The sequence below is a fragment of the Neofelis nebulosa genome, chromosome 3 (genome assembly GCF_028018385.1).
Source record: "Neofelis nebulosa isolate mNeoNeb1 chromosome 3, mNeoNeb1.pri, whole genome shotgun sequence".
Lineage (NCBI taxonomy): Eukaryota > Metazoa > Chordata > Mammalia > Carnivora > Felidae > Neofelis > Neofelis nebulosa.
This window is the reverse complement of record NC_080784.1, coordinates 25,980,159-25,997,434: the sequence shown is the minus strand read 5'-3', so window position 1 is coordinate 25,997,434 and position 17,276 is coordinate 25,980,159. Positions and strand designations below refer to the sequence as shown.

Below are 17,276 nucleotides of genomic sequence, written 5' to 3'. Positions count from 1 at the left end.
ACTGTAACAGGATAAAGGAGGACATTACATAATGATAAGTGGATCAGTTCAACAAGAAGATATAACACTTGTGAATATCTACACACCTAACCTGGAGCACCCAAATACAAAAAACAAATATGAATGGACATAAAGAGAGAAATTTATGGTAATACAATAATACTAGGGTACTTAAGACTCTACTTATATCAATGGATAGATAATACAGATAAAATCAATAAAGAAACAATGTCTTTGAATGACATACTGGATCAGATGGACATAACAGAATATTCCATCCAAAAACAACAAAATATATAGTATTTTCAAGTGCACATGAAACATTGTCCATAATGAATCCACATATTAGGCCATAAAACAGGATAAGAATATTGAAATCAAACAACACATCTTTTCTTACCACAATGGTATGAAAATAGAAGTAAATCACAAGAAAAATACTGGAAAAAACACAAACACATGAAGACTAAACAAGATGATACTAAACAACCAATAGATCAATGAAGCAAACAAAGAAGAAATTAAAAAAAAACACATGGAGACAAATGAATATGAAAGCACAGTGGTCCAAAATCTCTGGGACACAGCAAAAGCAGTTCCAAAAAGGAAGTATAAAGCAATACAGGTCTACCAATAAACAATCTTAGTTTACAGCTAAAGAACTAGAATAAGAATAAACAAAGCCCAAGATGAGTAGAAGAAAAATAAAGATCAGAGCAGGAATAAATGACATAGAGCCAAAAAAAAAAAAAAAAAAAAAAAAAAAAAAAAAAAAAAAAGAGAGAGAGAGAGAGAGAGAAAGAAAGAAAAGAAAAAAAAGAAAGAAAAAGTCAATGAAAACAAGACCAGGTTCTTTGAAAACATAAAATTAAACCCTTAACCATACTCATTAAGAAAAAAGAAGAAAGGACCCAAATAAATAAAGTGAAAAATGAGAGAGGAAAAATAACAACTGACACCTCAGAAATATAAAGGAGTATTAAGAAAATACTATGAAAAATTACATGCCAACAAACTGGGCAACAGAAGCAATGGATAAATTCCTAGAAACATACAATCTTCCAAAACAAGTAATGAATTGTTTTAGAAGTAATAAAATTGAACTGACAATCAAAAAAAAAAAAAAACTACCAAAAAATAAAGGTCTAGTTTCAGATAGATTCACAAGGGAATTCTATCAGACATTTAAAGAAGATTTAATACCTATTCTCCTCAAACTATTCCAAAAATATAGAAGAGGAAGAAAAGCTTCCAAATGCATTCTACAAGGTGGGCATTACTCTGATACCAAAACCAGAGAAAGACACCACAAAAAAGGAAAACTACAGGCCAATATTCCTGATGAACATAGATGCGAAAATCTTCAACAAAATATTAGCAAATCACATACAACAATGCATTAAAAAGATCATTCATCATGATCAGGTGGGATTTATTCCTGGAATGCAAAGGTGATTGGCTCAATATTCACAAATCAAACAACATCATACACCACATCAAACCAAAGATAAAAATCATATGATCTTCTCAACAGATGCAGAAAAAGCATTTGACAAGATTCAACATCCATTCATGATAAAAACTCCCAACAAAATGGGGTTAGAAGTAACATACTTCAACATAATAAAGGACATATATGAAAACCTAAAGCTTACACCATCCTCAATGGTGAAAAACTGAGAGCTCTTCCTCTAAGATCAGGATAAGATAAGAATGTCCACTCTCACCACTTTTATTTAAAATAGTACTGTAAGTCCTAGCACAGCATTCATATTGGTAAAGAAGTTAAACTGTTACTATTTACAGATTACATGATACTAGAAATAGCCCTAAAAACTCCACCAAATAACTACTAGAAGTATAAATAACTGCAATAAAGTGGCAGGAAAAAAATTTAATACACAAAATTGGCAGCATTTCTATAAACTAACAACAAAATAGCAGAAAGAGAAATTTAAAAAAACAACACCGTTTACAACTGCACCAAAAAGAATAAAATAGCTAGGAATAAACTTAACCAAAGAAGTGAAAGATCTGTATTCTTAAAACATAAAACACTGATGAAAGAAATTAAATGTGACACAAATAAATAAAAATATATTGTTTTTATTGGTTGGAAGAATTAATATTGTCAAAATGTCCACATTATCCATAGCAATCTACACATTAAATGCAATTTCTATCAAAATAACAACAACATTCTTCACAAAACCAGAACAAGTAATACTAAAATTTGTATGGAATCACAAAAGACTCCAAAGAGCCAAAGCAATCCTGATAAAGAAAAACAAAACTGGAGGTATTACAACCCCAGATTTCAACTACAAATCTGTAGTAATCAAAACAGTGGCGTACTGGCACAGAATAGACACACATATCAATAGAACAGAATAGAGAGCACAGAAATAAAGTCACATTTATATGGTCAATTAATCTATGACAAAGGAGGCAAGAACATACACAATGGGGAAGACAGCCTTTTCAATAAATGGTGCTGGGAAAAATGACAGCTACTTGTAAAAGAATGACACTGGATCACGTTCTAACACTATACAAAAAAATAAACTCAAAATGGATTAAAGGCCTAAATGTAAAACCTGAAACCACAGAAAAAGAGAACATAGGCAGTAATTTCTCTAACATCAGCCACAGCAACACTTTTCTAGATATGTCTCTTAAGGCAAGGTAACCAAAGCAAAAAATAAACTACTGAGACCGTATCAAAATAAAAAGCTTTTGCACAGTAAAAGAAATCATCAACAAAACAAAAAGACAACTGGCTGAATGGGGTAATATATTTGCAAATGATATATCCAATAATATACAAAATATATAAAGAGCTTATACAACTCAACACCAAAAAAACAATTTGATTAAAAAATGGGCAGAGGACCTAAATAGATATTTTTCTAAAGATGTAAATGTGGTCAATAGAAACATGAAAAGATGTTAAACATCACTAATCATCAGGGAAACATAAATCACACTCACAATGAGATATAACTCCATATCTGTTAGAATGGCTAAAATCAAGAAGACAAGGAACAAAGAGTGTTGGCAAACAAGCGGAGAAAAAGGACCCCTTATACACTGTTGGGGAGAATGCAAACTGGTACAACCACTGTGGAAAAGAGTATGGAGGCTCTTTAAAAAATTAAAATATAAATATCATATGATCTAGTAACTCTACTATTGGGTATTTAATCCAGGGAAAATGAAAACAAGAACTCATGTATCCACCCCTATGTTTATTGCAACACTATTTACAATAGAATAGCCAAGACATGGAAGCAACATAGGTGTCCATCAACAGATGAATGGTGTGTGTATATATGTATGTGTGTGTGTGTGTGTGTGTGTGTATCTATATATCTATATGTGTGTGTGTATGTATGTAATGGAATACTATGTGTGTGTATGTATATATACATATTTATATTTATATTTATATTTATATTTATATTTATATTTATATTTATATAATGGAATACTACATGGCCATAAAAAGGATGAGATCATTCCATTTGAGTAACATGGATGGACTTAGAGGGTACTGAAATAAGCCAGACTGAGAAAGACAAATACAGTATGATTCCACACATAAATGGAATCTAATACAAGCGAGTGAACAAAAACGGAATCAGAATTATAAATACAGAAAACAAACTGATGGTTGCTAGAAGGAAGAGGGGTGAGGAGTTGAACAAAGGGTAAAGAGGAGAGGGAAATACAGGCCTTCCACTTACGGAATGAGTTAAGTCATGGGAATAAAAAGCAGGATATAAGGAATACAGTCAATAATATAATAGCAATGTAATAGGACAGATGCTATCTATGCTTGTGGTGAACATAACATAATATCTAAGCTTGTCAAATCACTAAGTTGTATACCTGAAACTAACATAACTGTGCATCAACTATAGTCAAATTAAAAAAAAAAAGGAAATGGGTATAATAATAGCATTCACTCATAGAGTTTCACAAGGGTTAAACAAGATATATGCAAAGTACATGTAACTGGCACATAATAATTTTCATTAAATGTTTGCCTTTACTATAAATACTGTTATTATTAGTATCATGATATCTTCCTGAAACTAGTACACAGTATGTATATAAGACATGTCTGCTGAGTAGATGCATTTACTTGGCAACTTCATCAAAGGCAGTACATTAATCCATCAAATGCTCTATTTTTGTTATAAGGTAGCCTCAGAGCATAAAGGAAAATTGAGGGTGAGCGGAATGTAAATGGGAAGAAGCAGAGGTATATATCACGCTACAATTTTAACCTGAGAGAATATGAGTGAAACACCTCTGTGCCTACTCTTTACAACTCAACTTTCTCATGGCCCACATGGCTGCATACCATCTACACTACATTTATACTTTCTGGCCTTATGTTCTATTATTCTCTTGTTTCTTGGTATTTTTCAGCCATACTGGTTGTTTCCCAGTTCTTCTAAAACACCAAATTGGTTTCTACAGTAGGGACTATGTCCTTCTTGTCTCTTGACTCAGAGTTTCCTTTTGTTGGCCCGTTCTTGTCAAATCAGGTCTCAGCTTGAATATTTATTGACATTTCAAACTAAAGTAGTTTCCTTCCTTCAACCTCCACAGTATATAATTCTCTATTTCATAATCAATTACCTTGCTTATTTATTACAAATCAACTGTATCCATCTATCATCCTATTTATCTACCTATCAGTCGTTCGGTCCATCCATCCATCCATCCATCCATCCATCCATCATCCATCCATCCACTCTCAACTCATCCCTTTTTCTAATATTATCTGCTTCCCTCTATGAGAATCTACATATCACAAAAGCAGAGACTTCACCGCTCTTGTTCACTGATATATCACCAGATCTTAGAATAGTGCCTGTCATGTAAAATTCTCATTAAATATTGTTTTAAGAAAGAATAGCTAGACTCAAAAATATTAATATCTCTTTCTTATTCCTCACAATGAAAGTAATTTTTGTAGTTTTTGTTATGAAATTATAAATCACTAGTAGAACTTAAAGGGTCCAATGAGGAAACAGAGAGCAGTTGGTAAAAGGGTAAAAACTTTCAGGTATAAGATGAATACGGTCTGAGGATCTAATGTAAAATATGGTGACTATGGATGATAAGACTACATTAAAAATAATAATTGAAATTTGCTAAGAGAATAGAACTAAAATGTTCTCACAACAACAACAAAACCCAAAGGATAAATATGTGAGGTGATAGATGTGTGAGTTAACTGGATGATGGGAATCTTTTCACATACATACAAATATCAAATCACCACAATGTACATTTTAAGTACTTTACAGTTTTATTTACCAATTATACCTTAATAAAGCTGAAAGTAAAAGAAAATGAAGAAACAAGACTGAAATATAAATGGAATATCTAAACAGAGCAATAACTAAGGAAACTGAAGTAGTAATAAAAAATTTTCCAACAATGGAAAGGCCAAGACCGGATAGTTTCACTGATGAATTCTACCAAACATTTAAAAAAGAATTAATGTCAGTCCTTTCAAAACTCTTCCAAAAAATTGAAGAGAAGGGATTACTCCCAAACTCATTTTACAAAGTCAGAATTACCCTATTACCAGAGCCAGATAAAGACACTACAAAACAAAATGAAACAAAAACCAAAAAAATAAGCTATAGGCCAATATTTCCTTGATATAGATGCAAAAATTTTCAACAGAACTCTAGCAAACAGAATTCAAGAGCACATTAAAAGCACATTACATGATGTCCAAATGGTATTTATCCATGGGACGCAAGTATGTTCAATACACACAAGTCAACAAGTGTGATGTACCACAATAACAGAATAAAAGATAAAAATCATATGATCATCGCAATAGATGAAGAAAAAGTATTTGACAAAAATCAACAGTCTCTCATAATAAAAGCTCTCAACAAACTGTGCATGAAGGAATGTATATGAATATAATAAATGCCATGCATGACAAACCTACAACTAACATCATATTCTATGATGAAAAAATGAAAACTTTTCCTCTAAAATCAGCACCATGACAAAGGCGTCCATTCCCATCACCCCTCTTCAATATAGTACTGGAAGTTCTAGCCAGAGTGAGCGAGCGAGCAGGCAGGCAAATAAATAAATAAATAAATAAATGTCTGTCATCCTAATTGGAAGCAAAATTGTCTCTGTTTCAGATGACATGATATTGTATACTATATACAGAAAACCCTAACAACTCACCAAAAAACTGTAAGAATTAAAAATAATCAGTAAAGTTACAGGATAGAAATGAAAATACAGAATCAATATCAGCATATAAAAATTAATTGCATTTCTATACAATAACAGCAAACTATTTGAAAGAGAAATAAAACAATGCCATCTATAATAGCACAAACATAATAAAATGTCTAGTAATATATTTAACTAATAAGGTGAAATACCTCTACTGTGAAAACTAAAAGACACTGATGAAAGTGACTAAAGAATACACAAGTAAATCAAAAGCCATCCTGTGTATGTGGATCAGAAAAATTAATAAATTGCAAAAATGTTCCTACTACCTAAAATGATTTACAGATTCAATGTAATTCCAATCAAAATTTCAACGGCCTTTTTTACAGGAACAGAAAAAAATAGTCTTAAAATTCACATGGAACTACAAAAGACCCCCAAGATCCACAGCAATCTTGAAAAAGAAGAATAAAAGTGTAGTGATCAAAACAGCATGGCACTGGGGCGCCTGGGTGGCTTAGTCGGTTAAGCGTCCGACTTCGGCTCAGGTCATGATCTTGCAATTTGTGAGTTCCAGCCCCACATAGGGCTCTGTGCTGATAGCTCAGAGCCTGGATCTTGTTTCGGATTCTGTGTCTCCTCTCTCTCTGACCCTCCCCCGTTCATGCTCTGTCTCTCTCTGTCTCAAAAATAAATAAATGTTAAAACAAAACAAAACAAAACAAAACAAAACAAAACAAAACAGCATGGCACTAGCACAAAACAGACACATAGATCAATGGAACAGAATAGACACCAGAAATAAGTCCATGAAGTTTTCTCAAAAAATTAAAAACAGAACCACCATATTATCCAGCAATCCCCCTTCTGGGTATATATCTGAAGGAAATGAAATCAGCATCTTAAAAAGATACTTGTACTCCAATGTTGACTGCTGCATTATTCACAATGGGAAAGACATGGAAACAACCTAAGTATACTCTGACAGATAAATGGATAAATAAAATGTGGCATATGTGTATATGTATGTATATATATATGTAATTTATGTATATATGCATATATGTATGTGTGTGTATGTATGTGTATGTGTGTGTGTATATGTATATGTATATGTGTATTGAGAGAGAAAAAGAGAAAAGCAGGGAATCCTATCATTTGTGATAACATAGATGGGCTCTGAGGGTATTATGCTAAGTGAAATAAGTCAGACAGAGAAAAGAAAATATGGTATGATCTTACTTTTACAGAATCTAAAACAATGCAAATGCCTACAAACAGAGTAGAATGGTGGTTGACCTGGGCTGGGGGTGGAGGAAATGAGGCATTCATGATTAGTGATTAAGTGGTGATAAACTTTCAGGGCACCTGAGTGGCTTAGTCAGTTGAGCGTCAACTTTGGTTCAGGTTGTGATCTCACGGTTGCTGGGTTCAAGCCCCGTGTCCGGCTCTGTGCTGACAGCCTGGAGCCTGGGGCCTACTTCAGATTCTGTTTCCCAATCTCTCTGCCCCTCCCCTGCTCATGCTCTGTCTCTCTCTCTCTCTCTCTCTCTCTTAAAAATTAATAAACATTAAAAAATCTAAAAAAAAGAAGACACAAACTTTCAGTTATAAGGTGAATAAGTTATGGGATCTAATATAAAGCATGGTGACTATAGTTAAGAATACTGTATTATATACTTGAAAGTTGTTAAGAGTAAATTTTAAATGTTCTCAGCACACATACACCCATCCACAAAATAATTATGTGAGGTTATGGGTGTGTTCATTAATCTTGTAGCCATCATTTTGCAATATATATGTATACTGAATCATAATATTGTACACCTTAAACTTACACAGTGTTGTATGTCACTTATATTTCAATAAGGCTGAAAAAGAGATAAGAGAAAAAAGAGAAACAGTATAAAAGACATACACAACTAGAGGGTATTATGCTGAGCGAAATTATAGAAAGACAAATGTCATATGACTTCACTCATATGAGGAATTTAAGACACAAAACAGATGAACATAAGGGAAGGAAAGCAAAAACAATATAAAAATAAGGAAGGGGACAAAACGTAAGAGACTCTTAAATACAGAGAACAAAAAGAGCGTTGCTGAAGGGGTTGTGGGAGGGGGATGGATTAAACGGATAAGGGGCATTGAGGAATCTACTCCTGAAATCATTGTTGCGCTATATGCTAACTAACTAGGAGGTAAATTTAAAAATAAAAAGAAATTTTAAAAAATGAGATGTGAAAAAATGAAAAAAAGACATACACAACAATAATGAAACTGCAAGGTAATACTTTAAATATGTGTGTGTGTATGTGTGTGTGTGCCTGTGTGTGTGTGTGTGTGTGTGTGTGTGTGTGTGTGTGTAAAAACACCCACCTCTAAGAAAATTTCTCATGCCCTGAGTGATTTCAAATTAAAGGCTGTTTGTTTGTTTGTTTGTTTGTTTTGCATGAAAAATACAAATATTTTACCAGAAGAGAAATATGATTCACTAAAATTTCAAACTGAATCAACATCAAATTGACAGTCATAAATAGCAGGTAACTTATAAACATCAAGTGCATAGTCATAAGTAGCAGGTAATTTATAAGCCATTTATGTTTGACCTTTATAGTTGGCGGAACTCCTTTTGCCTTCCTGTTTATAATTTGATTAGGTGATTAACAGGGTAACCTCTTGCCTTTTTAACAACACAACAGTTCTGAGGCAAACTGAAAAATATTTTAAAAATCTATCATTTATTGTGTTTTTACCTTCTAAAGACAGTACTGTACAGCCATTACCTGCTTCAACATTCACTAGCCCTACTTGACAGACAATGTAGTTAAGTCTTAAGGGAAGTAATTTGAGCAAATTCACACTATGCACCAGGGCTGACATTAAAACTCACATTTGTCAGACCCCAGAGTTCAACCCCTTTAAGTAGCTACTGTGACGTTCTGCTGGGGGCGCTTAAAATACAACTACAGAAGTGATTTAAGGAGGGTCACAAATACGTAGTTTAGCACAAATCCTTATTATTTTGTTTCCTCTCTGTTCACTATGAGATATAACACATCGGCTCTCAGAATGTCTCATGTCCATTCCTTCTTTTCTTTTTCCACTGCCACCATACCCAAACTAAGTGGCTTCAAGCCCTGAATTAGCATTACTACGGCCACCTAATAATTGTGTTGTGACTCTGCTTTGTGTAATTCATCTTCCACATCATCTTCCTACTAGGCTCCATTCATCACTGTTACTCCATGCTTCAATTGTGCCAGACATCGGGAATATAAAAATCTTGGAATAGTTCCCATTGTGGGAATACAGTCTGATGTGCTATAGTAGAGGTGTATACACAGTACAATTGTGGTGTAAAGAAGTGAGTAGCTAGTGATCCATTGGAGATACAGATCTGGAGCCAGCAAAAAGGGGCTCACTGGTGACCCTCACTATGAAGGAAGTCATGGAAGCCATGGTAACTTCCAGGGAGAATATTCTGTCAGACATAGAAAGAACTGAGCCTAAAATCTGGAGATAAGATTTAAGGGGCAAATACAGGGAGAGGAGCCACTGAGATATATGAAAAGTAACTGCTGGGGGTATAGAAGAAAAGGAAAGAGAGGAGCCAGAAGCCAAGGGAGCTGTGAAATCCAGGGAGGAGAGGATACTCAATTGTTTCAAATGCTACAGCTAAAGACTGAGAGGTTACTACTGGATTTTTCAGACATGAGATGAGTTGCGGAGAAATGACAGAGCAGTGGACAAGAACTAAAGCAAGGAATATATACTAGATGAAAAGGAGAATAAATCTTGGCTCACAAGGGAGGACATGGGAGGAAAAGAGAGAAGAAAAGGAGTACCTACGGATATTTACAGTTGTGAGGCTGCAAAGTTCCTGTCAATGGTCCATTTTCTCTGCCAAGAGGAACACGAGGATGTTTGCTAAGAGAAAGGGGTAAGGGTAGGTCAGGGTTTGGGGAGCATAGTAAAATTTTTGAATAGCTGCCTTGGATTATGGGAAAAGAACCAGGAAGACAAAAAAAAAAATGCTATAGAACCATGTTGGAGGTTCAGCTAAAGGTAGTGAAGTGACCCTGACTTATATGTTTTTTAAGCTTCTCTGTGGCAGAGAAGAAATACTCCAAGATATTATCAATAGTTCCTTGTTTACACATTAACTTGAACACAATTAGCAACTTAATATTCAGAATACCTTGTTACTGGGAAAAAAAAATTCCTTGACTGTCAGACAAGGAGGTTCTGGTTCTGGAAATGGTGAACAATTGTGAGTGAACGATATGCCTCTTGGGAAGGGTTATAATACAGAAGAATGAGCATATATAAAGATTAATTGTCAGTAAACACTACTGCCTTCTCCATCCTCCACTCACACTGATCCCATGAGATGGGCCATCATTTATCAGCTCTAAGAGACTGGCACACAGTGAGTACTTGGACAAAATCAAGTTTTTGGACTCTAGAGGAGAAAACCAGATCCTAGGCTGCGGTGAACCACCAAGATATAGTCAATTTGCAAGTCTCTATTATCAAGGCAACCTTAAATCTTTATTTATATTCTTATCGTAGTGATTTTTCATCTTCAATCCATTCTTAAAGACTCCAGTCTATTATTTTTTACACCCTTTATCATAAGTAGAAAACTCACTCTAGTATTTTCTCATAAGTAATCTCAAACTGAGGTCACGGTTTGATTGTAGTCTTGTCTTTCCTCTTAAACTGTAAATACACAGTGGAGTGTAAGGGTGTGAAAGAGGGAGGTTCTCCTCTGAATCTGGGACAGTGATACTTTTTTTTTTTTTTTTTTTTTTTTCAACGTTTTTTATTTATTTTTGGGACAGAGAGAGACAGAGCATGAACGGGGGAGGGGCAGAGAGAGAGGGAGACACAGAATCGGAAACAGGCTCCAGGCTCCGAGCCATCAGCCCAGAGCCTGACGCGGGGCTCGAACTCACGGACTGCGAGATCGTGACCTGGCTGAAGTCGGACGCTTAACCGACTGCGCCACCCAGGCGCCCTGGGACAGTGATACTTGCTGGATGATCAAGGTCATAATCATGCTGTTATAATCGCCTTATTCCCTGGTGCAATTATCAAAAGAAATGGAAAGTGCCTGTGGAAAAAATTTTGATGATGAGAGACTTTTAAAATTAGCTTTAAATACCAAGGAACAGAAATAAAGAACAAGGGATGACCTAGAAAAATATAAAGACCAAAAAGATGTTTTTGTCTCTGAGGGCTGCAGGCTATGTCTTATTCATCTTTAGCCCAGCGCCTGGTGTGAGTACATGGGAGAAGGAAAGAGAATAACACAGTATAAATACGTGCTCTGTGCCAGATCTGTGCAATACATCTTAATATATGTTCTCTCATTTACTCCTTCCAACTAGCCATTAGATAGAAAATAATATTGCTTTTTTTTTTTACATGAACCTAAAGTTGAGAAATCACATAGTTTTCTTATATTCTTAGATATTCAGTTGTGGAGCTGGTATTTGAATGCAGGTCTGTAAATCCCAAAGTTCATAAGGTTTCTATTGTATTAATTTGCCTATTCCAAGTATTTATTGAGCTGAAACCTTAGAAATGGATCTCAATTTATAGAATCAACCATCCTCAGCAATGGTGGTTGTGTTCCAGGAGACAGTGCATGCAATATAAAATCTGGTTTATACTTTAAATGGAGGCTGAAGATGTAGATGTAGGCAAATCCTAAAATTATCACCTGAATTTGTCCCTGTTTGTGTTTTGCCTTTACCACTGAACAAAGATACATGCCTACCAGGTAAGAGCTGCCTTTCTTTCTGAGATGGAGACAATAATACGGAGATGGGTTGGTTTTTTTCCCCTAAATACATGGGGATTGAGGGGATTGAGTCCCCTATACATCTCCAGTATAGATGGAGAGTATAGGGGAGAAATTAAAAAAGACAGGGAGATATTAACAATTCCCATCAGACAACTTCTAAAGAGAAAATGTATTCTATGGCAAAGAAGTACTAAGAAATGCCTCTTGTTGAAAAATATGGTTATTTCTATTTTTATGTTTTAAATTTATTTTAAGAAAGAGAGAGGAAACTGGGGGAGGGGCAAAGGGAGAGAGAGGGAGAAGGAGGGAGAGAGAATCCCTAGCAGGTTTCACACCACCAGCATGGATCCCGATGCGGGGCTCAAACTCATGAACCATGAGATCATGACCTGAGCTGACATCAGAGGCTTAACTGACTGAGCCACCCAGGCACCCTGGGTTATTTCCATTTTTAAAAATGATAGAAATGAGTATAAAGATTCTACACACTTTTCATATGTAAAAAAGATTAAAACACCCCTTCTTGTTGGTCTTCAGGTTACTTTGATATTAGTTTTTCCACTGGGATCCTGTCCTACTAAAGTATGTGCAAGACACTATAGCAGCACCAGAGAAGGGGTAATTGATTCTTTCTGGAAAGACAGAAGAAGCTTAGGGCAATATTTCACTGTAAAGAAAATTTGAGATGAATACTAAAGGGTAAGAAATGATTATCCAGAAGATCACAGACAAAAACGAAAATTTCATTCTACTGGCTTTAAGTTGAAGTATCTAATTTATTTCCCTCTCTCCTTCCTTCCCCTTCCTTCATTCCTTCATTGCTCCCTCTCCCTCTCTACGTCAATCTATCATCTATCATTTGCTTAAGCTATAGGATTCCCAATATGGTCAGCTAGAGAACGCAGTGTGGTGTAGCGGTTAAATGGCATGGCTTGAGATGAAGATTCGCTGGGTATGTACTCCAGCTTTGACGCATATAATTACTGACTTCTCTATCTTTCACTCATTTGAAAAATGTGAGGAATGAATGTGCTAATATGCATAAATCATTTAAAATCATACCTAGCATATACCAAGGTTAGTTATCATTTTAATTTGTTCATTTACTTTGAAATATTCTGCCCCATCGTCAGAGTTAAGTCTTGAATCACTTCAGAATCAATGATAGAGCTATACTAATTAGAGAATTTGATGCAGAATAGTTCTACTTTGGTAGCTGCTCCAATTTATGTATAGGATTTTACACCCTTTTGATCTTAGGTAAATATATAATCTCTTGACTTAACGTATTGATTATTGCATAGCAAAAGTAACAGATTAATTGAAAAGGGATTCATGGCTTAATTATAAGCAAATCTACCATCACATTTGCTAGATCTGTACAAACTAAGCCATTTAATATAGAGTATATATGTAAAGTGCATACTCAGTCCTGGAATCTGCCTTTCAAATTTTATTTTGAATGTCAGAATCTCAGAGGAGTGTCTGTCTTATAAGAAATTAATGCAGTGTAGAATGAAACTCTCACCTCTGTCCCATTCGCTGTATTTCATGGAGTGAGTTTCAGAGTGTTTTCAAGTTAATCTCATATAAATTATTTCTTGTAGTATGCCGGGTTAGTCCAGCATCCATTCATCCACTCACCCATCTACCCAAACATCCATGCACGCGTGTGTGAATGCAGCAAATATTTAAGCATCTCCTACATGCAATGTAAATTTGTGAAATATTAGAAAAAAATATTAAGCGAGACAGACATAGCATTGCTAATGGTGCTCATAGGATGTCAGAGAAGACTGGTAATGAGAGAAACAACTACAACAAAGATGATTTGATCTCTACGAAACATAATTTCCCCAGGTGACTCTCTTTCTTGTCTAGCTCATAATAACCGTTTCCTTTTTAAGCACACTTCTCTTTTAAATAATATTGCGCGAAGCCCAGAATTATTTGAGCGATCTTTGTGGGACAGTATCAGGGCCACATTTAGGTAGGTAGTGCTACCATCAGAGGTGTTTCATTTGCAAGAGGCACTGTATGAAATAAAGAGGTAACGTTCTCAGGGGAAAAGAAGTGGAAAAGAGGAAAGCTCACAGGAACGCGCCGCCGCAGGTTTGTTGGTGTGCCGGACGGAGAGGAGCTGGTGCTGAGGGCATTCTCAATGTCCTGATCAAGTTGGTCCAGTTTCATAATTAGCAGCACCATGGAGTCTAGCCGCGCCCTATCTCGATCTTCTCTTATTTCCTGAGGAACAGAACATGTTGTTACTAAATCTGAAAGGGCATTTCTTGGAAAGAATAAAAAGTTCCCTGTTCTTCAATGTGACAAAAAGGACAGCGAATAATAGGCAGCCTTCTACTCAAGGGGGAAAGGAAGTTCTATTCTGTATCATCAATGGGCTCTTCATTGGGAAGATGCTGACCTACTGCCAAAGAAGCATTTTACTTGAATTTTAAATATACATCTTCTGGCAAAAAGTGAAATGAAAAAGAAGTATAACATCAGTGAGTACTGATACATATTTACTACTTTTCTGTGGACTATTCTGGGGAAAAATTAGATGTTACTTTTTTCATGGTATAAATCAATTATGACATACTAATAACTGTTTCTGGTTAGGCATTTAAGGATCCATACAATATTTTTGGAAGAATACTTCTGAGTATAGGAAAAAAATGGGAAAATAATCAAAGGCGGCAGGATTCAGTTTGTACAGTGGGCAAGTTGCTTTGTTTGTTTTGTTGTATTTTGTTTTGTTTTTGCATGGGGCCATTTACCTACTGCTGCTTCAAGCTATATCACTGTCAATATTTCTTTTCAAGCTTCTTTTTTTTCACATTAAACAAAAGCCCCCATAACTGTATATATTTTTGTAAATGATCATGGTTACTGATCCTGAATTCTTTATAATACTGAGATATATTTATGGAAATACTGTTGCTTACAGGAATAACTAAAGCTTCTCATTGACCATAGAGAGTCATTTCCACATGACTGTTTACTATTCTTGCATATTCAAATCATGTCAATTAGTATTAGGAATTTTCCAGATTCCCTGCGGGCTGTGCAAGGTATCAAGGTTGGATAGGGCATTGGGTTGGGAAAAAAAGGCCATGGAAAGCACAGTAAGGTTCTTTAGAAGCAAAATCTATTGAGACATGTAATAGACTCAGGGCTAGCCCTTTGGAAGAAAACTATCATGTGTAACTCACGTCGCTATCTTCTCATCTGTCTTTGTTATTTACCTCCGCGAAATCAGCTTTGAAAGGAACACGAGTGGGGACCTCAAAGGGAAAATATATCACGACAGAAGCCTGAGGGATGTGGGTACAAGGGAGCAGGTGATGGTATTGGAAGTGAATCAGACATTTTATTTTGTTTTGGCATTTTTTTAATCCCCTAAATTCTCTAGCCTTCATTAGGAGGGAACCCCAAAGAATAGGGACTGACTAGGGTAAATTTCATGGATTAATCAAATTCTATACAAGTCTCTGTATCCCCAATAGCTAGAGCATTATTTCCCAGATGTCAAACAGTTGGCCTATTAAAGTGTTCAAAGAATCATTAATTAGGGTAGCATTCGTAAATTATTTGGGTAAGCTGAACCTGTGTTTGGTTTAACAGACTAACATCAAATTGAAAGAGCTAGTCCTATTTCCATAAAGACATCCAGTTTGAGAATAAGTTAAGAATTTTTTCTGAGTTGTATTACTTACTTCAGAATACTATGCTGTGATTATTACTTAAATTTCCTTTCATTGTCCCTGCTGTCTAAAACATGTAATGAGGCTCTGACACAATTACAGGCTCTTGTCATCAGAAAGTTTTATGTTTTATGCTTGAGAGTATCCAGGATATTTGCAAACAGACTTGAACCTTACTATCTTTCATATCCTTCACTGCCACAGAACTTTGTTATAGTCAAAAGAGCATTACAGTAGAATCCTGCTTCTACCTTAAAATGGAGTCCTGGAAATATTGGAGATTATTCTAAATTTAATTCTCTTCTAAATACCCAAAACATGGAAAACCTGACTGAAAGAAGACTCAAAGTCCTCTTAATTACTTCTCCAATGTATTTGCTTGTATAATTTCCTTCTTTTTAAAACCAAAGTTGTGTTTGGCAAGATAATGTTCTTTGCATCTCTACATCCACATATGTTTTTTCTGTGTGATTTTAATCTCCCAGTTATAACATCCTCAAGCACAAAAATTATGTTTTTCTACCTGGCAGATGAGACAAGTTATACACTGCACATGCAATATGTTTTCAGGAATAATAGTAATGAAATCAATAGGAGCCAGTGAAATAACAGCTCCCAAAGCCTTAGAAAGTATATCTTGATGTTTTTCCAGCTACTAAGTTAATGTTGGATAAAGCAGTATGTCCTGGGTTGTCCTAGACCTAACAGCAGTGGTCTCAGAAACAATTTGTCTTTGAATTAACTGGATGCTGAGATTGTGCTTTAAAAACATTTTTAAATCCATGGGCTGAGCATCAAATTATTTCAAATGCTCTGCCAAAAGGAATAAAACCAAACGGCCTTGGTCTACAATATTCCTTTAGAGAAATAAGCCTATTGATTTCGCCTTCCTTCCTGGATGCGTCCTTATTCACTATCTATTACATTCAGCATCAAGTGTCAAGTACACAGACCAGCATCCTGTGTTATACATCCATAAGACCTCACAAAATAGAGTGGACTACAAATCAGATGCTTTGGATAAATTTTATTGTCTTTGTTTTTAAAGCCCCAGATATTAATATTTAACAGTTCTAACCTTTCATATGTCCATGGCTAAACTCCAGCAAATAGCTCATGCCTGAAAAGAGAGCTGCGTATTTGCAGGTTTTGGCTAGGTTGACTTCTACAGTGAAGCTTTTATTTCATGCTGTCTCCACAGTCCACGAAGAGGACCTTCTTTAAGTAAAGCTGCCTATTAGTGAAGTTCTCAATATTTCAGTACCTTAACCCCTTCAAATCAAGGCCAAGATGCTAAATTCTCTCCCCTCCCGTCTTTCCTTCCTTCTTTCCTGCAGTCATAGCTGTTCTGGGCCAAGCACCATTAAAGGGACAAAATAGTCACAAGTGGATAAGAGATTTAAAAATTCCTGCTTTCTTGAATATTATAGTCAACCATGAGAAGACACAACAAAAGTTAACAAATTCATAAGTAGGATGGTTTCATACAGGAACAAGTGTAAGAAGCAAATAAATTGGGTAAGAAT

General features: G+C 35.3%; 1 protein-coding gene across 7 annotated transcripts in view; it reads right to left on the bottom strand.

The window, feature by feature from the left end:
- DLC1 (DLC1 Rho GTPase activating protein) overlaps positions 1-17,276 on the bottom strand; it is a 564,853-nt gene that overhangs the window by 307,307 nt on the left and 240,270 nt on the right. For 6 of the 7 annotated variants that reach the window (XM_058720122.1, XM_058720125.1, XM_058720126.1 and 3 more), the window contains one exon: positions 14,141-14,290. The exons of the other annotated variant lie outside the window; for it this stretch is intronic. In XM_058720122.1, coding sequence (XP_058576105.1) covers positions 14,141-14,290 — 150 coding nt within the window. The remainder of the gene's footprint in view (positions 1-14,140; positions 14,291-17,276) is intronic. 7 annotated transcript variants of the gene reach the window in all.